The 22,061-nt window shown below is 40.3% G+C and overlaps 1 protein-coding gene across 11 annotated transcripts in view; it reads left to right on the top strand.

Moving 5' to 3' along the window:
• The window catches only part of EZH2 (enhancer of zeste 2 polycomb repressive complex 2 subunit), a 69,371-nt gene that overhangs the window by 31,240 nt on the left and 16,070 nt on the right, over positions 1–22,061 (top strand). For 7 of the 11 annotated variants that reach the window (XM_053926821.1, XM_053926820.1, XM_053926817.1 and 4 more), the window contains 5 exons: positions 11,042–11,158; positions 14,336–14,456; positions 15,276–15,416; positions 16,321–16,423; positions 16,917–17,080. In XM_053926821.1, coding sequence (XP_053782796.1) covers positions 11,042–11,158; positions 14,336–14,456; positions 15,276–15,416; positions 16,321–16,423; positions 16,917–17,080 — 646 coding nt within the window. Of the gene's footprint in view, positions 1–7,664; positions 7,844–11,041; positions 11,159–14,335; positions 14,457–15,275; positions 15,417–16,320; positions 16,424–16,916; positions 17,081–22,061 lie in introns of all 11 variants that reach the window. The other 4 variants (XM_045198748.2, XM_045198751.2, XM_045198745.2 and 1 more) reach the window with 2 other exon arrangements.

Below are 22,061 nucleotides of genomic sequence, written 5' to 3'. Positions count from 1 at the left end.
GGAAAAAGTGATTTGGAATTTAGATTACCTCGTGTAGTAGATAATTGTTGACCCGAGTATCTACGTAAACTAGCAATTTTCAACCAGTGTGCCACAAGAAGTTTTAAAAACATGCATTACCCTCCCTGGCTGGTGGCTTAGTGGGTAGAGCATCAGTCTACGAACTTCAAGGTCACTAGTTCAATTCCTAGTCAGGGCACAGGTCTGGGTTGCGGGCCAGGTCCCCGGTTGGGGGTATGTGAGGGGCAGCCGATTGATGTTTCTCTCACACATCCATATTTCTCTCCCTCTCTTCCTCCTTCCCTACCCCTCTCTCTAAAAAATAAATAAAACCTTAAAAAAAAAAAAAAGAAGCAATACCTAACTCTTTAGTCAGGGGCACTGACCTCTTTTCCCTTCGATCGTTAAATAAGAAAATGACATCAGCCAACAAAACAGTAGCTGTCCAATATGAACGAATCAAAATTATACGTATTATTTTTGTCCATGCCACAAAAAATGTATTTTTTGGTGTGCCGCAGAATTTAGTAATTAGTTTATGTGTGGAATGACGTGAAAAAGTTGAAAATTGCTGACCTAAACTCTGGAATTTCTTCTAAAATATATTTTAATGAGCAGCCATTTTTAATATAACATGGTGATAATCAAGCCCTACTTTGCTCCCGTCTGAGACCTGTGACCCTCACACACTGGCTTCAGAGACTTGTCGGCACTGTCACAGTAGCCCAGGGTGCTGTAGACACGGTCCTGGTGATGACGTTGTGACGGTGGGTGGCCTCAGTGGTGACGCCTGACTCGGGATGTTCTTAGCCATTCACGTGTTTTAAAGAGTAGTCACCATTCAGGTGACTACTCTTTAAAGCTCTGACCAGCACTTGTATGCATTTGTGTGATACGCCACGACCCCGCCTGCGCCACCCGGGACAGGTCAGGCCCGCATGGCGGAGGCAATGACTGTTTATTGATGCAGTAAGGGCGAAAGGGTTTTTTTCCTATGTTAGTCAGAATGGTCTTGAAAGGGCTAAGCAAGGGGCTTCTAGTCGTTCTTTTGAAAGTTTTGTCTGGTGACCTTTTGAAAATTTTGAGGTGAAGGACAAAAAAATCCTCATTTTTTTCCCACCTAGGAGGAATGAATCTTAGAAATTTGGGGAAATAAAGTAGAAACACATGGAATACTTTTTTTTGCCATCCATTACAAAGCTCAAAATACTATCACAAGCCCAACTCACATTAATAACAAAAGTTAGCAGCAGTTACGACTTCTGCACTGTGCAGGGCGCTGTGCGCACACAGTTTCAATGGGTCTTCAAGTGGCTGTGCTGCGCCTTCCCCCCAGGTGAGGAAGCTGAGCCTTAGAAGAGTTCAGCCAGTGTGGCTTGCTCTGATGATCTGATGTGGGCCCAGAAGAGTACACTTCGCTCAGATACATTAAAAATTAGTGAAGTTCATTGTTTATGTACAAGTTCAGTTGCTCATAATGTAATTTTGATATTAAATTTAAGAATATAATAGAGTCAAATGAATATTTACCAGTTGAAAATTTCTTTTGATTTTGTCAAATGGAGATACACATCATTGCATGTAAAGGTATCTAATTTTTTATTGTGAACTTATGTGAGAAATTATGAGAAGAAATTAGCATTTTAATAAAACTGTTTTCTAAACTTAGTACCCCTTGAAGGTTGAGAAACACCATTCTCACAAAATAGGAGGGGAAAGGAGGGAAGTGATCCCAGCCTCAGGAGTTCAATTTCTGTTGCATGAACTCTGGCCTGGTCAGGCACGTTGGTTTTGAGCTGCTCTTGGTCACCAGTCTGCTTCAGAGGATTCTTCTTTTACTCCCCCATCCTCACCTCCTTTCAGGCCATCATCCCTGACTTTTGGGAATTGAAGGTTTATACAGTTTGTGACAAGCTTTTTGCTGTTATCACAATAAATAATAAAATCTTAGGGGTGGAAAGGAATTTTAATGATCTCTGTCTAATCGCCTTACTTTTCAGTGAAGAATACATCTATTTTTTTTTTTTTTCTTCAGTTTGAGCCTTTTCAGCTGTATATTGATTTCTTGTATAGGCCCTAAAAGTTGGAGTGAGAAGTAGGTTAGAAGCAGGAGGATAAATAACAGTCAGCCTGTTCTGCAGACCTTCCCAGGAGCGGGCCTGGCAGGGTTTGGGACTGCGGTGTTGACCCAGACACCTAGTCGGTGGCTGTCAGCACTTGGAAATGCTGCTGTAACGCTGCTCGTTTTTATACACTGGTCCTTTATAAGTCCCGTCTGCAGTTTAAATCCTTTGTGGCACGATGATGATTCAGTGACAGTTTTCCGTTTTTTACACGTCTTCTACTTCTCTTCTGTACTTGTACATACACTTGGTTTTAAAGTGACTGATTTTGTCTAGGTTATTTTAGTAAAGAATGTCTGACAAGTTTACTTTCTGGTCTAATGAAGTGACTGCTGTAGATGCTGACTTCAGATTAAGTAGCTCTTGCAGTTGAACCTAGAGACAACATCTGTAGTATGTTGTTTTCTTAATGTGTGTTTACGACACTTTGGTACCTGTTTTTTGGTGAGGTTACAGAACCTTAAGTAGTGTTACCTGCAGAATGTGTCTATTTTTGTGCTTTTAAAATACTTCTGACTTATTGAAGTCAGTGACTGTAATATATGTTTTACATTTATTTGTTTATTTTTTGTTCTTCGGTTGATCTTTTTAAGGAGCTTAAAAATGTCATTACGTGAAGCATACAAGCCAAGGGACACATGCCTTAGTGCCATAGCATGTGGCCATTCATCACAACACTTCCAGGTGACTTTCATTCCTTCGTCTTCTGTAAGTCTTCACGTGAGTCATTCTCTCCAGGCAGTGTGCTGCTTTGCCAGTTTTAATGAAGAAACTGGTTTAAGCATTACTCTTGTAGTTCTTACTAGTGCATTTCTTTTCGAACATTTGTTTATTTCTTGCTTAAAAAACACAAAGCACTTTCCCCTTTATTGATTCTTCATATCAAGCTTTTATTACCTATCCCTGTTATGACTGAAGGAGGCTTGCTCAAATGATGTCTGTCTGCTGGGCAAGTGGTGTGATTGGCTTTGTAATTTTAAAATGCCCTGCTAATATGCATTTTTAGATTCCTAGGAGAACATAATGTTCTTACAAGAATTCTGTGTCTTGTGTACTACAAGAGTGAGAATTTCTCATGTGTGTTGAAACATGGGGCTTCTTGAGAGTGCTTGACATACGAGCAGTGTCAGGAAGGCCTCCTAGTCCTCCTGTTTGGGAAGAATTAAACGTCTTGGGCTTTTTAGTACATGGGCTTGCTCTTCCTAGTGACATCTGAAATGATTTTAAGTTCATCACCTATCATTTGACATTTGTATATTTTTTTGGAGAGACTTCTATCAAAATAACATAGAATGTGTAAGTTCTTTAATATGTTTGCAGTTTGGACTTATTTTTTGCATGTAAACACTTGACATTATTTATTGACTTGGTAATAGGCTTTCCTAAATTAGCTGTAGATATTGGTTGCAAAGAAAAAAAGTATGTTAGTGTACCCAATGTATAATTTTAGTATTCTTTTACTTAAACATACTCTTCAACACACTGACATGCGTTCTTTCCTTTGGAAATTGCGGGATTACAGCACCAATAGGTCTAGAGTCTCCTGAGTCCTTTGAGCAGATTGGAAGGGAGCGAGGTTGCTTTTGTCATGTCTTAAAAATAAACGGATGTCTCTCCCAAGTGTCAGGTTTGGATTTCAGTCTGAATATATCCATCCTTTCTTGGTTCCTGATGGAACTGGTTTTTAAGTTGCTTTCTGCTACTGTTCGCTTGTCTTAACCATTTGTTTGTATTTTCTTGGAGAATTTAGTCCTATATCAACTCTGCTGGTTCTTACACCCGTGTAGCTTTTCAAATCACTGCAGCCTTTGCTTTCTTTCTGGCTTTCTTTTGGCTGAAATAGATGGAGCATTTCTTAAATGACTGTAAAGGAAGTGTTTCTTCTCTTTTGAAAGGAAACTAACCCAGTAAAAGCATTTAATGCACTTCCAAAGGGTCATTTAAGAAAAAAGAAAGGTCACTTACAATGTTTTGAGTTTATATTTTAAAGATTTTATTTATTTTATTTTTAGACAGAGGGGAGGGGAGGGAGAAAGAGGGAGAGCAACATCAACCTGTGGTTGCCTCTCGTGCGCCCCCTACTGGGGACCTGGCCTGAACCCCAGGTATGTACCCTGACTGGGAATCGAACTGTCAACCTTTTGGTTTGTGGGGTGACTCCCAATCCACTAAGCCATACCAGTCGGAATTTTTTAAATTGCTTTTAGAGGGAGAGGAAGGGGGAGAGAGAAACATCAGTGTGAGGAGAAGCATCATTTGGTTGTTCCCCGCACTCACTCTGACCAGGGTTTGGGAATCAGACCCACAACCTAGGTATGGGCCCTGACTAGGAAATGAACCCGCTACCTGTTGGTTATGGGGTGAAGATCCAACCAACTGAGCCACACCAGCCAGGACAAGTTGCATTTAATTTATTGTGTTTCTTCTGGAATGATGCGTATATAGTTTGTGTTTAAAAATTATTGTTAAATTGACTATTTACAAAGATTTTTTTCCCCAAAATGCAAAACCAAATTTTGACAGGTATTTTAAAAGCACACAGAACAAGCCAAAACCAAAAGAAATGCTTGTCTAGTTTGCAGTGTTAAAAAACACTTATTGCTATGAAGAAATAGGAAAATTTTATTAGACCTAGAACTCTGGCACAACTTATTTAGCTTGATAATGTAGATTGATTTAAATTTACCGCTTAGGATTCTGTTTTTTCTTATTAGATTTTATAAAAGATTATCACTTGTACCATTTTGGGAGGTAGATTTAATGAGCTGCCTTGGCAACTGATGTGGCAGTTTTATATCAGCTAATGTGAATATCTGTTGGGTCAGTGAAATTCCTGTTTTTTCATCTTTCCAATTAAAAGGGGCATTGCAAAGTGATAACTTGAAGAATTCAGATAAAGAAATACATAAAACAGTCCGATTCCCATGACTTTTATTCTTTGAGAGTTCTTCTGTATCTGTAACGTGCTAATAATGATAATATACATTCTATTTTGAAAAGTCCCTTCCAGGTAGAACAGGCCTGCCATTGGGGCCGTCACTGCACAGCCCTGCCGGGGCCTCCGGCTCCCTCCCAGTGCACGGCATGATTGACTGCCCTGTTGTTAGACGTTTCGGTTGTTATGTTTCACTTTTGTAATCCGTGTTGCGGTGAAGACTCTTCATATGCATCTTTGCATCTCTCGAGTGCTTTTGTAGGAAAAGTTGAGGATGTGGTGTTTAAAATTTTGATAGGGATTACCACCACAGTGCTGCCCAAAGGCTTCACCTTTCCACTCTGGCCAGCTGTTTACCAGGGTGTCTGTTTATATTCCCAACATCAAATGTTACCATCTTTTTAACCTTTGTCAGTGTGATGGGTAAGAAATTTGTTCCTTTGCTATGCGGTGCAGTTGAGTATCTGTTGTTCATATTTCTTTCATGAATTGGCTTATTATGGTCTTGGATCTTTTAAAATTAGGTTGGATTTTTTTTCTTAAGATTTTGAAGGACTTCTTGTATATTACAAATACTAGTGTTTGATCATGTTTTGCAGATTTTCCCCCTCCCCACTTTGATGTTATCTCTGGTATATTTTGGTTATGCAGAAGTTTTAAAAGTTATGCAGTTAAATTAGACTCTCTTCTTTTGATTTCTGTGTTTCTTAAAGTCTTAGAAAGGCTTTCTCCACTTCAAGGTTATAAATTATCTGTCCATCTTTACAGTTAGAACTGTTTTCATTTTTATATTTTACTATCATTTAACAAATCAGGAATTTCCTTTGGCATAGTAAGTGGGTGTTCGACTTTTAAATTTTTTCTATTTAGCTTTATAGTTGTTTTAACACTATTTACTAAATAACCACTGAGTGACTACATAGCATTTATAAATCTCTTTTGCAAAGAGCAACCTGATTGGCTTACCACCTGAGCAAAGACTTGGTGCTTCTCCTCAGGAACTGCGGCCGGGTGCCAATCTTGCTTCTCTTTAACTGGGGCCTCTACTGCTCTGTAGCCTATGCCTAACCCTGACCCTAACCTTCACTCTAACCCTGACCCTGGCCCTAACCCCACGTCCGTGCATGGAAGCAAGACGTCACAGCGATTGTGTTGCCATAACTTACGGAAACCAAGGACTTGTATAATACTCTTTGCTCGGTTTCTTAGTTTTTGTGGGTTTTTGTTTGTTTTTCCATGACACAAATGGTCTTATTTTCTACTCACAGGACTGTTCTTGAATTAGGTACTTGAGTTTGCATGTAATGGGTGAACATGGCTCTGTTACCTGCTTAATGTTCTTTGTTGAGTGTTTTTGTACTTTCACCAACTTAGGTTCTGTGTCTGATCTCCAGTATTTTAGCAAAACTGCAGATTATGAGGAGGTGATTTACCCTAACAGCCCCTTCAGACCCAGACTGCGTGGGGTTCTAACAGTTGATATATTTACTAGGTTTGTGGATTTATGATGTCTTTCATTCAGGACCAGGTGTCTGAAGCTAGGATGCAGGGAAGAGCTTTCAGTGTCTCAGTTTCCTGAGTTTGTATTCCTGATGTTATATGTTGTATGTTAAATGCTACATATGGGCCCTCATTGCCCCCAGAAGTGTAAGAACTGACACTTACAGGATGACGTCTTTCTATCATGCTTACTTAAACTTGGGGGCAAGAACCTCGTGCTGCAGGGTGGAGGCGGTGCCCCAGTCCAAATGGCTCTGCTGCATAAATGTTTAACAGCAAAATAGAAATAATGTACAAGTTAGAGTGAACCATTCCTTCGTTCCTTAGCTCCATCACCCTTGATTAGCTGCTCGTATTAAATACATCTGTGTCAATCAGGACTTTTTTCTTTGCATTTTTACTTCTGACACCTGCCTGATGGAGCCACTTGTCTGTTTGAATCACCTTCTCCTAAGCATCCTCCTAACCTGGTAATGAATCACTTACTATTGAGCTTCTCTTAACTTGATCCAGTTTTGATCCAAACAGTTTTTCTTCAGCACTTTCTTCATGTAAGAGCAGTCTGAAACCAAGTCCCAAACACTCTCATTTCACCAGAAGGGCGAGTGAATTTAAAACTTGGCTGTGTTATCTTTACTCTGATCTCGAAGAACATGGGTAGTTTCAGAAACGATGGCCAGCTTTTCTCTAGAGTGGGGTGGTGGCTGATGCTTCCTCCTGACCCGTTCTTTCCTACACCTTAGAGGTGAGACGGTTCCTTATTGTTTCACTTGGAAAAGCGAAAGGGTATTAGACAATACCAACAGTTCACTGTGTCTCTGGAGTGAATCAAACGGACCAACCAGTATCCAAGAGTACTTTTAATTTGGTTAACTGACTGTATTTTCCCTCCTATTACACAAAGTCGGACTTAACCCTTCTGATGTTAAGATTGTTTAGAGCCTGGAGAGTTGTGGCTACTGTCCTTTGGGATGTGCCACTGTAAGACGGGGATTTATTTGCCTCATAGGGTAGTGGTGAGTTGTAAAGAAGTTAACTTTGGTAAAGTCTCTAGCACAGTGCTTGGCACATAGTAGGGTGTGTTAATTTCTTTCCCTTCCCTGCAGGCCATTCACCTGCTCTTCCCTCTACGATTTTCCATAACACAGTTTTAACTTGGAACCAGCCTTCTGCCAAGAGTCTCAGTTTGGTTGTGTACTCCTACAACTCCTATTTTTGGCTTGACTTCCCTCTCCAGCTCCCAGTGGTCCAGCCACACAGTCGCCTATTGTACCAGCTGGTTGATGTAAGTCTATCCATCCTCAGAGGAACCTGGTTACTTACCAGTAAGTTGTGTTTCTCTGAAAATGTAGCATCCTTGATACTTAATGTAGTTTTTTTCTTTCTTTATCACTGATGATGAATCAGATATGGTAACTTCCTTGTGATGCTCAAGTTGAAACTAGAATTAGAGAATTTAATTTGTTGATATAGGTGGTCTCCCAGTGAGCTCCTGAGTGCAGGACCCATGACTCTGATCAGGTAAAATGCTGTGGAGGCCACAAGGTCAAAATCCTTTTCAGTGCTCTGCGTGATAGGAGGCTTAATTATATAAATTGTCGAGGATGATACATTTTCAAAGAAAAAAAGTTGCTGGTAAGTAACTGGGATTTTTGAATAATTTTCCTATAAGTCAATAAATAAGAATTCCCAAACATGTTTTTACCAACAAATGCTTTTGCATTTGAATATTATTTCATAAGTGAGAGAAATATGGTTATTAGTTAAGGTTGATAGCTAAAGAGTGGGATAGGTTTCTGGAGATACTACGTAGTTAATGAAGCGACGTAGACCTTTAGTTTCCTAATTAGATGCTCTCTTAGCTTTAAAGAGAAACTCAAATAATATGTTCTCCATTAGGGAGAATCAGCAAATGCAGTCTGTGTATTCCAGAAACATTTTTTGAGTGCCTACTCTTTTTTGAGACACTGTGCTGAGTATCGTTGTGAGACAGAGAGGTAAAGCCACACTCTCCCTCCGCCGCTTCTGTCCTCTGAGAGCTCGGTGACTCTCGTGGGACTGTATTGACATGACGGCTCATGGGAGTACGCCAGGTGTGGGTGGAGGTAGTACTGAGTGTTAGCCTTTGCCGTCTTATGTCTGTGCTTCTGTCAGTTCTTCTGTTCATGAGAAGACTCAGGTGGCTTTATTCAGTAGACCCAGAGCTTTTTCTCCATGGCTGGAGCAACCAGATGAAGCAAAGCCAGCATCCCTCCCGCTTAGTAATCGAATAGAATATTTGGCTGTCTAACTTTAGGTGTGATCTTGGATTTAATGTTAAAGCAGGTAAATCAGCCAAGGGTTGGAGAGGCCACCCTCTCCCCTGCATATACTGCCCCCCACCCCCTCAGCTTAACAGGGGGCTAATCTTCAGAATTAAAGCCACAGAATGATTACCCCTGCCAAATTTAAAATAAAAGTAAAAAACTCTAATAGTTTTGCAAGAAATGAAAATTACTCCGTACTTAAAATCACTGGACATTGTATAATACTTGCCCCAAAGTTACCGGGTTAAGTATTCCTGTTTAGGAAGGAAGGAAGCCTCGCCAGTGCCAGGACTAAGAGCAGGGTGCTGGGGGAGGAGGTGCGTGTGGTGCCCACTGCACGTCTGTAACGTTGATGAAGCTCTCCGTGCTGGAGTCAGACTTAGGCCTCCATCCTGGCCTGGTCGTTCACTACCTTTCTGACTAGGCTAGTGATTTCACTTCTCTGAACCTCAGCCTCCTCAGTTGCGAGGTTGTGAAGCTAAAGGCTGAGGTGAGTGGTTAAGATAATGTCTATAAAGCACTTAGCACAGTGCCTGCAACATAGTACGTGCTCAATAAATGTTAACTACTATTACTATTGGGTTGTTGGACGGATGGATGAAGAATTGCATCAGAGACTAAAGGGGGGACTGGGAAAGATTGCGGGTTCTGGAGTATGGAGCTTTCTGGTGTTGTTATCTTTATCTTTGCCCTTTTGGAAAGCAAATTAATGGATGAATCACTGTCACAGTTCTTCCTAGCCACTCTATCTTTAACCTTCCCTTCCACTGAGGAAGGGACTGTTTTTGTGCTGCAGTGACTGTGACTGTTGCCAGATAACCCCCTGGCCTGGTGAAATGCCAAAGGCCAGGTGTGGCCTCTGTGCCAACAATGTCCACTCTGATGTCACCAAATCTAGTCCTGCTATATTTAAGACCTCTTAAATAAAAATTAAGTGATTAATAATTATGTGTATATAGCATTATTATTTGCTTTATTTTGCCACTTCAATTCTACTTTTTTTTGCTATATTTTCATTGATTATAGATTATGAATGTATGTCCAGGGTATTCTTGAGAAGGCTCTGGAGGCCTGCTAATTGGGTAACGGTACTTACTCTTTAAGAAAAGCTGGATCCCTAGATGGGATGGAAACTTTTGTGGTTATTTGGGCACAGATTTTTACCGTATTTCATAGAATCAAAGATGCAAACTTTCTAACATTTTAACATCTGAAGCCATCATGCATTTTAGAATCTCTGTGATAAGAAAGCATTATATTGCAGTTTAACTGGAACAGTAGTAGTGATACAGAAGACAAGGCATGCCTTGAAATTGGTGTCATCATGGATTGGATGAAATACGGTCTTCGAAGGGAGTGCAGGCACTTACACCCTGTAGGGAGGTGCTGTCCTGGCAGTATGTGCAGGGGCTCCGGAGTCAGACTTTCTGGGTTTAAATTCGAGCCCTGTCGGTGTGACTTTGAGCCAGTTACTTACCCTCTCTTCACCTTTGTTTTCTCACCTGTAAAATGGGGGCAAAGGATGGTCCCCATCTTACAGGGTTGTAATGAGGACTGAATATGATCAGACATGGTGTGTGTAAAGTGGTGCCTAACATGTACAAAGGGCTTGATGACATTAGCTGCTATTATTATTAGTTCAGAGACTATGCTTTGCCGAACTGATTCGAGTCCATTTTGCAGTGATTGAAACTCAGCTCTATTACCCTTTAATGTTTGTGTATTACCTAATAACTCAGCACATGACACCTGGGCTTTTTAAAAGGGAAGATAAAGATAAAGCTTAACCTAACAACTTTCCCCATTCTTACTAAGTTAGATTTAAGTGGCATATTTGGTATCTATATTATTAATCCATGTGGTTGAGGTGTGGAAGAAATTTTGAGCAGTTAATTTGAGGCTAATGTAAATATAGTTTTTGATTGGTAAGTATGGGAAGGGGTGGAGGACTTTAAAAATTTGCAAAATCTGAAGCATTTTTTTCATCCTAAGTAAAAGAGGAGGAGATAATTATTTTTGGGTTTTATGAACTCTACTGCCTTAGGTAAAGACAGTAATTTTTAAATTTAAAAATTTCCATTTTAAAATTATGTAAGTAGGCAGCATCTCTTTATGATATGATTGCTATAGCTTCAGGTTGTCTATTCTTACAAGTCATTTTATTTTTTCTGTTCTAGTGTTCGGTGACCAGTGACTTGGATTTTCCAACACAAGTCATCCCATTAAAGACTCTGAATGCGGTTGCCTCAGTACCCATAATGTATTCTTGGTCTCCCCTACAGCAGAATTTCATGGTGTGTAAATAATGTAGCTTCTGCTTATTTGATAATCACTATTCTAAATAAATGGCAATATAATATGCGTAAAAAAAGCTATCAAAATGGTCAGAGTAGTGTTTTTAAACCGATTTTTTTATATATCTGTTTTAAGCATTTGTAGTGTTGCTCTTTTCCTAGTCATTTCTAGTTTTAAAATGTTCTTCAAAGGAAAAACATTAAGCAAAAACCATACCTGGGATTAAAAACATATTTAACAGATGAAGTTTACAGTTCTTAGCCTTGAAGAGGTCAGTCTGACTTTGAGGTTTTGTTAATTGAGAACTTATTTGGAACAATTTTAGGCAGCATGTTATTAAATGATAAAGTGCACTATGGAATATTCTGAGGGCTTATAAAACACAAGCATTTCCACAAGTAACCCTAGCCCAGTAGCTTTTATGATGAGGTGCTAGTGTATAGTTCTAGATAGCAGTAGGATGGAGGATGGGACAAAAGAGAAATTTGAGTTTGCATTCTTGATTTGTATTGTTCAATAAAAATGTGGTTTTATTACTTGATATATAAAAGTGTTATTTTTTCCCAAGCTTTCATACGATTGGTTTTTTTTTTCCCAGCAGGAGATAAAAAGAATAAAGTTACAAGATTCTTTTAATATTTCCACAATGTTAAAACTAAAATTGAGCTGTGTGCTATGTAAGTAAATCTAGAATGTAAATGGGTTAAGTAAGATTTTTCTAATTTAAAGATACAAGAATTGAAGATTTCCTTACATATAACAAACTTCACAGAACAGATACTGCAGGGGAACAAGCAAAAAAATATAGTTCTGTTACTTGACATATAAAATAGTAAGGGTAGTGATGTTGAGGAACATCCTTGGTGAGCCTGTAGAGAAATGCTTATATTTTATTGTCTTAATAACTTTTAAAGATTTTAGAGGGGAGGGTTAAAGGCAGAGTTTGTATATTCTTCTGTAGTTGCACACATTTGTATGTGAAGGCTTTATTCAAAAACATTTAGGGTTTTTTTTTTAATTATTTATTTTTAGACAGAGGGGAAGTGAGGGAGGAAGAGAGGTAGAGAAACATCGATGTGCGAAAGATTCATCAGTCACTTGCCTTTTGCCCACTCCCAACCGGGGACCTGGCCTACAACCCAGGCTTGTGCCCTGACCAGGAGTTGAACCGGTAACCCTTAGCTCATGGGATGATGTCCAGCCAACTGAGCCACACCAGTCAGAGCCAAAAACGTTTAGTTTGAGACTCTTATTGTAAGAGCTTAAGGGAAGTTTCATATTTTCACAGACTGGAATTCTGAAAGAATGTTGTGTTTAAACTTGCCAGTATATACTATTGGTGAGTCATCCGTGGGTTTTACTGGACACTGACAAGAACATCAGGCAGACTGTCTTCATTATGCTAGGGTATGTTTTGGGAACAGGATTATATGGATACGATTGGGAAGACAAAATATCCATTATCACTTAATTTTTCTTGCATCCAGAAAAATGAACTTGCCGAGTTTAAATGGGATTCGTGCGAGTGAGATGTAATGAAAACTGGACTCCAGTTGTACACAAGCTTGAATCTGAATAGATCAGTACTTTAAAACTTAAATTTTCATTTATACACTATGTACGTGTTGCCTAATTTTCCTTTTTTCTGTGTAAGGTATGAACTCTGTAGTCGTCCTCAGTCTGTTACCTAGGGATTATTGGGAAGTACTCCCTTTCTTTGCATTTCCAGACCGCCACCACAGCTCTTGACAGTCCCTGTGTATTCCTCGCTGTCGGTCACGGTCCCAGCCCAAGGCACCTCCCACAAGGATGAATTTAATTGATTTTAGAGAAACAGGAAGGGAGGACGAAATACTGACATGAGAGAGAAACACTGAAGGGTTGCCCCCCATATGTCCCTGGCCAGAGTCAAACCCAAAACCTAGGAGGTATGTGCCCCGAGTGGAACCGAGCACGCAGCCTTTTGGTGTGCAGGTTGATGGTTCAACCAACTGAGCTGGGGCGAGGCACCTCGCATTTGAAATAGGAGCCCTGACCTCTTGGTTGATGTATTAGCTTGTCCTTTCTGTTTACCAGAATTATCTTTTTAAAGTCTATTTTCAACCAGTACAGTACCCTGTTCAAAAGCCTAAGACTTAGCGCTGTCCTCACTGTACATGAGTGTTCTTAAATACGGACTTCAGAGCCTCTGGTCCTGACGTGTCACTACTGCCTTTCTGTCCTCTGCTGAAAGCTCTCTTCCTTCCACGATCGTCAGCTTCTTTCTGTCCCTTGTTTTCTGAAGTACCCCGCTTTCTCTGGGTTTTTCTTTGGCTCTTCCCAGATAAGCTAGCACCTCATTCTTCCCTGTTGTCTTCCAAATCTTGATATAAACTCATCTGTCATTTTCCTTAGTATTATCAATTTTGACATACATTATATTCATCTCAGTATTTTTTGTTATTCTAGAATATTCTTACGTAAATGAGTAAATCTTTTTGGCATGAACTTCAGTGGACCATTGGTACTCTGTTGTACAACCCTAGACTTTTATTAGATTGAATGTCAATAACTAGATCAAGTGAAATTTAGAAACTCTTATGTTAGTGTTTCTTGTAGTTGATTTTGAGGAACGACATTTCATCAATTGTAAGACACTATCATTGGAAATAAGAGCGTGTAGATAAAATAACGGAAGGTTTTAATGATTGATGGCATGTTAGATTAGGTACGCTCGGTAGTTGTCCTTAAATTTGTTTTTCAGTTATGCTTACTGGAGAATGGGGTCTTTTCTTTAAACCCTCACCTGAGGATACGCTTATTGATTTTAGAGAGAGGGGAAGAGGGAGTGAAAAACGGAGAGAAGTATTGATGCAAGAAACATCGATCTATTGCCTCTTGTACATGCCCTGCCTGGGGACTGAACCGCAACCTAAGGCTTGTGCCCTGACCGGGAATCAAACTCGTAACATTTTGGTTTGAAGGATGATACCCACCTGAATCATGACTTGTCACAGGGCAAGAGAGATGCTTTATTTATAGTTTATAGAGTTTGCCGTTTATTATTTTAGGTCTGGAGAGCTGAGTAAAGATACCTGCTTATGAAAAAAATTGTCACAATTTTCACTTACCATGTTGATTTTGAAAAGTTTTGGTAGGATAAGGGTGTTTTTTTAAAATTATTTTTTAACTTTTAGGTGGAAGATGAAACTGTTTTACACAATATTCCTTATATGGGGGATGAAGTTTTAGACCAGGATGGGACTTTCATTGAAGAACTAATAAAAAATTATGATGGAAAAGTACATGGGGATAGAGGTGAGCCATGGGTTTATTCTCTTGGAAAAGGGGGCCAAAGAATTGTGAGGTAATTTGATTTTTTTAAAGCATAGATATGGAAAAGATTTTTTTAATGTATAAATTAAGTTTTGCGCTGTGCTGGCCTGGCTCACAAGCCTAAAATCTTCATTGTTTTCCCTATCTATAAATTGAAGAACCATGTTTGCCGTGCGAAATTTATGCATAGTGGATAGCATAAATTACGTCAATAACATATAAATTAAATATAATTGTTTGAGTATATCTAGATTTTCAGATTCTTTAACAGTAAACGTAGGAAGAACTAGAGCTCTGCTTGTGGGACGTGGGCTCCTGAAGGCTCTACACTCTCCTGTGCCTGCCCCACCAGGCTCCTGTGGTACCTGGACTCCGTGGTCGGAATCCTGGCTTTGGTGTTCTGTGTCCAGGAGGGCCTGCCAAATAGTTCTGGCAGGAGGGTGATATGTGTAATGTCACCAGCCATTCTCATCATTAGTGGAAAGCAAGGTCTGCCAGGAACATTGATTCGAAGGAGGCCAAGGCCACAATTAGTTTCTAGTGAATTAGGTTACAGCAGAGGCACTGGAAACGTTTGGTGGAGGGAAGATTAAAGAGAAAGTGACAGGTGTTGAAGGCAAATTCTGTTCCTAACTTTGCCTTTGGCCAGTCCTGGAAAGGGTCTTTTCCCCTCATTTTAACAGTAATGTTGCAATGCTGACTGATGGGCTCTGGCTGTTCCAGATTAGAAAATGACACACACACTTTGTCGTTACCACTTTCCCTCCGTATGTTTATGATACCTGACTTGGTGAATTTCAGAATGTGGGTTTATAAATGATGAAATCTTCGTGGAATTGGTGAATGCTCTTGGTCAGTACAATGATGATGACGACGACGATGATGGAGATGAGCCTGATGAGAGAGAAGAAAAACAGAAAGATCTGGAGGAGAACCGAGACGGTACGTCTCTTAGGTTTGTGTGTAGCCATTACAACAGTTTAAGAAAAAACGGTCAAGTACAAGTGGATCTTAACTCCTTTTTTGGGGGTGGGGGGTTTAAAATCACATCGATAGCAGTATAATCAAAATTAGAGTGTTATTTGCAACTTTTCATTCTGCACTTGAGCATCTTTATTTCCTTTGGCTAGCAGAAAATTATATTGTGTTTCTGGGTTTCACTGGGCAGGCACAGTCACCATTCGGTAACATACGGATCCTTTCTGCGTGCGCATCACTCTGTACGCACCAGCCCCGTCCTCAGAATGCCCCACAACATGGATCTGTTTCATCATTGAGGGGAGAGGTTTAATGCAGTGAAGCGACTTTTAAGTTCACAGTCTTGGGAAGGGACAGCCCAGCACACCGTGATGGTGACCAGCTCGGATGGCTCCAGGGCCCATGCTTTTCACCCCCACACCCAGGGTCCCCAGGCAGAGCTGAGAGTTGGTGGAGACTTGGCAAAGCTCATTAAGATAATATAGAAGGATTTGGGGGAAAACTAGTTTCAAAGAAGCATAAATTTTTTATAACAGGCACCTTAGTGATCATGTAGTTCTGTGCATCCATTTCCAGATGTGGAAACAGACCTGAGTGGGTCAGTGACCAGCTAAGGTCACAGAACCAGTTAGTAGCAGACCTGGGATTTGAATCCATATTTTTCTGCCTCTCAGTCTGTTTAAAACTTTTTTGTTTAGTCTGACCTACTATTATGCCATAGATAGATGTAAATTATGTTAGAAGTGAAACGCAAAGTTGATAATTTCTTAGAAGACGAGTGGTGTTACGTACAGTGGTGTAGAGAAAATGAAAAATTAAAAACTTGTTTACTTTCACTCTTTTTCTCCTTTTGTATTTCCCTGTTTAGATAAAGAAAGCCGCCCACCTCGGAAATTTCCTTCTGACAAAATTTTTGAAGCCATTTCCTCAATGTTTCCAGATAAGGGCACAGCCGAAGAACTAAAGGAAAAGTAAGATGGGTTCTTTCACGGCCGTCTCAGCTTGTCTGGGATGCACCTCACCATGTGGTTTATTGGAGATGGAACTGAGGTCGCTTATGATCCATTCACTTCATTTGCCACACATTTGCCAAGGTGCTTGGAGTGATGCCCGAACCTGTGGCCCTCTGGCCTCCAAACCGTTGCCGTGATAGCGCAGACACACACACGCACGGTGTGCAGTGGCCGTCCACGCAGAGGGAAGCTTCCCCGGACACTTGCAGAAATTTCAGTGCCATTGGTGGTTCACTTTAACGGGAGAACATTTTCCGTGATGCATCTTGTGAATTTGATTCTCGATATGTCACGCATAATATTTCATTGGCTCCTCACAAGATGATTGGTGTGGACTTTTCTTTTATGCTTCAGGCAAGAGAAAAAAAAATAACACAGAATCTGTTGAGAAATTTTATTGTAAAATGTTAACTTTCGTTTCCCATTGACTTGTGTTCTTGGTTCATGTCAGGTATAAAGAACTCACTGAGCAGCAGCTCCCAGGGGCACTCCCTCCCGAGTGCACCCCAAACATAGACGGACCAAATGCTAAATCTGTTCAGAGGGAGCAGAGCCTGCACTCATTCCACACGCTCTTCTGTAGGCGATGTTTCAAGTACGACTGCTTCCTACATCGTAAGTGCAGTTATTGTACGTTTTCATTTTCTTTGTTGTGGAATTATGTCTGAGAGCAGCTTGAAACTTGTAGTCGTTCATTACATCTAGAACTTACAATTTATTGTTTCATTTAAGATTGAAAAATGTTGGCATCAGTATCTCGTTATTTTTTAAATCTTTACCCAAGTATATATTTATTGATTTTAGGGGGGGGGGGAGATAAGCATCAGTGTGAGAGAGAAAAACATTGATCAGTTGCCTCTTGTACGCGCCCTGACTGGGGACTGAACCCACAACTCAGGTGTGTGCCCTGACTGGGGACTCATGCTCCAACCAGCTGAGCCACCTGGCCAGGGCAGTGTCCAGTTATTTTTAATTTGTTGCTTGAGGGCTGCTCCAGAGTCTTCGGCATGCTTTGATTCGAACTGCTGCCTCTCACCACGTGGGACACACAGGTCAGTGGTTTTTCCGTAAGTGCCAACCACGCAGTTGTTCCACAGTAAGACTTCCTGTGGCCCGGCCGATAGCCCAGGGCGACGGTGCGGTATTGACGAGCAAGTTTCGTTGAGGAAATTGGCTAATAAGATGGTTACATACACTGCTGTCTGTCTAACGTGAAATGTTTTTTTCATTTTTCTTTTTGGTCCTTTAAAAAAATACCATCATTTGAATACAGGTAAAGCATAAAATGTTCTTAATGAAATTGAAGTATGGCACATAACAATGTAACTTAATTTTTCTGACATGCTGGGGAATGAGGTTTCTTGGTAACTGGAGCTTAAGAACGGTTTCAAAAGGACTACCTACTTTTGAGGAATGTATGTTGAAAGTATGTTTGATACCGCCCAGTTTACTAAGCCGAGTTTACCTAATACAGCGTAGCTTCTCCCATGTTACATTTTAGTGTGATGTTGGTGGCAAGGTAACACGTTGGGGGCTTTGGACCTGTGTGAAGTTGTCTTCCCTTGCACTAAGTGGTCCCATGTCGCTTTGTTGTTTTCAGTTCCCGATCCCACCTCTCACAGACTTTTTCCCCGTATTTTCCTGTCTTACATCTTAATGTGAGTTAGCCGGCCCAAGCAGCTAGTTGTTGCTGCATGTTGAGTTTTGCTCTGTCTACTTAGATCCGCTGCAGCTTGGGATTTGTTGTGTGATGTGTATCTTGGTCTGGAAATAATAAGTTCTGTGTATGAAGTATTTATTTATTTTTAGAGAGAGGGGAAGGGAGGGAGAAAGAGGAGGAGAGAAACACTGATCACACTCCCCCAACCCGGGGGCAACCTGGCCTGCAACCGATTCGTGTGCCCTGACTGGGAATCGGAGCAGTGAGCATTAGGTTTGCGGGATGACACCCAGCCCACTGAGCCTTGCCAGTCAGGGCTGTGTGTGTGAAGTATTAGTGGTTAAATTAGAAAAACTTGAAGTGGGTGTTTAGAATTATTGTATCTCCTACGTAGTGAAAATGGGCGACTCGGCAGTGTTGGCAGTCGTGGCTGTTGGGTGTTCGTCCAGTGGAGCATGTCTTACTAGGGTGTGGCGGCGGTGTCTTCACACAGCCCTTGAGATAGCCGCTCGAGTTGCATGCAGTTGCCCTTCACACACGGTCATTTTATAGAATATGTCCAATTCTTACTAAGAGCATTGTAGCCCTGGCCAGGTAGCTCAGTTGGTTGGAGTGATATCCTGATACGCCAAGGTTGTGGGTTTGATCCCGGTCAGGGCACATCCAGGAATCAACCAATGATGCATCAGTAAGTGGAACGACGCACTGGTGTTTCTCTCTCTCTCAAATCAACAACAACAACACACACACACACACACACACACACACACACACACACTACACAAAAGAATATGCTAAATTGTATTCACATATCACCGTAGCAAAATAATTGAGTGATGTGGTCCCTTCAATTTGTTGGTTGTAGATGTAGCATTTCATGTACCTTTTTGCTGTTCAAATGAACCAAGGAAGCAGGGTGCTACTTTTAAATATTATGGGTTATTTTATTGTGCTGTTCAGGTTTGAGTGATTTTGATGAACCTTGAGCCTATTGATTATCTCATTCAAGCTGGGGAGAAGAAAGACCTATTTCAGTCCAGGGCGTCGGCTTCTGTGGGACCAAAGGGCGGCCCACTGGAAGCGCGTGGCAGCGGGGGTCCCGCAGCAGCTGGGCCCACCCTCCTGCCACAGAGCCAGTCTCCTCAGCGTGCAGCCTCCGCATGCTTCGCAGCCGTGCCCGACAGAGTAGTTCACACTGTGTATTTTTCTTAGGTAAAATAAACCATTAAGTAAATTACTACACTTATGATAAATAGAGCATTTTGTGCTTCCATTTTTTTTGTCTACATAATGAGAATATATGTTGTCTTGGCCAAAAAATCCATGTGGTTTTTTCTGTAAAATAAAAGACACATTTTTCACTTTCACCAATAACTTTATTGATTTGGATATTTTGAGTATGTCGGCTATCTCCTGCATGATATAACATTAATTGTTCTTAATTAATGTCTCGATCGCTATCAACTTCAGCTGGTCCACCTGACTCTGGAAATCACCCAGCAAGAAATCTCCAGCATGGAACTTCGCAAACCACTTTTGACACATTTGCTCAGTCACAGCACCTTCTCCATACATGGCACAAATCTTTTTTTGCATTTCAGTTGTATTTTTATCTTTCTGGAAATAATAAAGCATAATGCTGGAAATGTTGCCTATTTTCTTCCATCTTCAGTATTAAAATGACTGTACGACAATGCATGTTGATATGACAGCTGTCATCATACAATCTAACAAAATTGTTTCAAATGAAGTTAAACACAACTAAACAATACTGGAGCTATTTTACGGAAAAAACCAAACAAATGTTTTGGCCAATCCAGTATGCATACTTTACAAGCTATTATGAGGACTAAATTTATTACTGTCTGTAAAATACTTAAAATAGTACTTGGCTTGTGTTTAGGTATTGTTATTTTTAAAATAGGTCATCATTCACATGACTTACATTTCAAAATTGTGTCAAAAGGTGTCCGGTGGAGTCTTCTTACCTCTCCTGAATCTTTCAATGGTTTCTTCTGGCAAATACAAATGTATTTTTCCCCCCTGACTGTCCTATTCAAATGGTGCCATATTATTCAGGCCTTTTTTCTTTTCTGACTTAATGTTGTGGCTGTTACTCCTGTCTGGACAGCTGCAAAGTCTTCTGCAACAGGAGGCACTAGAACCCACTGACTGACCTTGTCCTCTGAAGGCCAGCATTTGGGTGGTTTCGAGCTTTTGTCTGTGACAGTGCTGCAGTGAGTAACCTGTGTGTGCCTGTGCATCATTTTGAGCAGCAAAGTGCACCTGATCCACTCTAGATATTATTGGATGACCTGCCATATTGGGGCACGCCACTTTAAAGACTTACCAGCAGAGCTCTGGTCAGGTGGCTGGAGCATCCTTCTGTAGAGTGAAGGGTTGTGGGTTCGATTACTGGTCAGGGCACATACCTAGGTTGTGGGTTCAGTCCCCGATTGGGGTGTGTATTGGCAACCATTGATGTTTCTCTCCCATGTCAATGTCTCTCTCTCCCTCTCTCTCTCTCTCTCTCTCTCTCTCTCTCTCTCTCATCTCTCTCTCTCTCTCTCTCTCTCTCTCTCTCTCTCTCTCATCTCTCTATTTCTCTGAAAGCAATGAGAAAAAATGTCCCTGGGTGAGGACAAAATAAGTAAATACCAGCAGAGTAAGCATGCTTATTCCCCAGATACCTGCCAATTGAATGTGTTGAAAAGCTAATTTTGACTTTTATTGATGAGTGAAAAGTTTTTTGTGTGCGTGTTTGTGTAGTTTAATTTGCATTTTTTTCTTATGATATGTTTGAGATTTGTATTTTCTTTTCTTAGCATGGTTTTTATCCTTTAGCTTATTGAGCTTTTTTGAGACCTGGGAGCTCTTTATATAGTCAGGAAATTAGGGTTTTTTGGGGGGAGGAATTGAAATTTTCTTTCCAGTTGTTTTGTAAAATTCCCATAAACAGTGCTTATAGAAATTTTAAGGGTAGTTGAATTTATCAGTTTGCTTTCCCTACTCCAAGGTTATAGATGGTTTCCTACCTTTTTTTCAGGTATGTTTTAGGCTTCATTTTTTTCTTATCTAACTCTTCCATCCATTTGGAATTTTGATAGAATCCAACGACTCTCCCACCTTTAAGGTGACCTGGTTGCCTCCCTACCTAGGGACAAGCAGGTTCCTCTTTCACTTGCTGTGCGAGCCTGCCCTCGGTGCCCTCGGTGCCCTCGGGTCCTGGGGTCTGCTTTTGGTCTTTGTGTCCTTTCCTTCACCCTATCTGTCCAGAAAGCATTCATTATTCAGAGATCTCCTGTTAATATTGTTTATTATTTGAATACAAATTTTAGAGTCAGTTTGTCTAATTAAAAAGGTACAGGTGGTGTGTTTATTGGAATCTCATTAAAGTTATGAATTAAAGGAAAATTGACATTTAAAAATAAAGATTAAGTTTGTGTCTAATGACCTCAGATTTTCTTTATGTAGCTCTTGTATTGGGTTGGCCAAAAAGTTCTGCAGTTATTATTGGTGTTTCACCTTCTTTCCAAACTTGGTAACTTTAATTTCTTTTTCTTGCCTAACTACGTAGGCTTGTATCTCCATTACACTGTTAAGTAATAATAGTGCTTAGTAGATAAGTTTTCTGTCATTTTGGAAAATTATCCCTTTTTTTCCAGGTATTGAAATTTATTAGTATAAAGTTGATTTGTATCTTCTGATTCTTTTATTTTGATGATTATTCTTTTATTATGTATTTTTTCCCTTGAGATTAAGTGGTTTATATATTTTATTTCCAAAAACCTGTTTTGTGTATTTTCCCCTCAGAATCAACTACTGTATTAGTTTTACTATTTTTCTTTTTTAAATATATTTTATTGATTATGCCATTACAGTTATCCCATTTTTTTTTCTTCCCTTTATTCCCCTATGCCCTGCACTGCCCCCCCC

This window comes from Desmodus rotundus, chromosome 6 (genome assembly GCF_022682495.2).
Source record: "Desmodus rotundus isolate HL8 chromosome 6, HLdesRot8A.1, whole genome shotgun sequence".
In the NCBI taxonomy this organism is placed as follows: Eukaryota; Metazoa; Chordata; class Mammalia; order Chiroptera; family Phyllostomidae; genus Desmodus; species Desmodus rotundus.
This window is presented reverse-complemented; position numbering and strand designations above follow the sequence as displayed.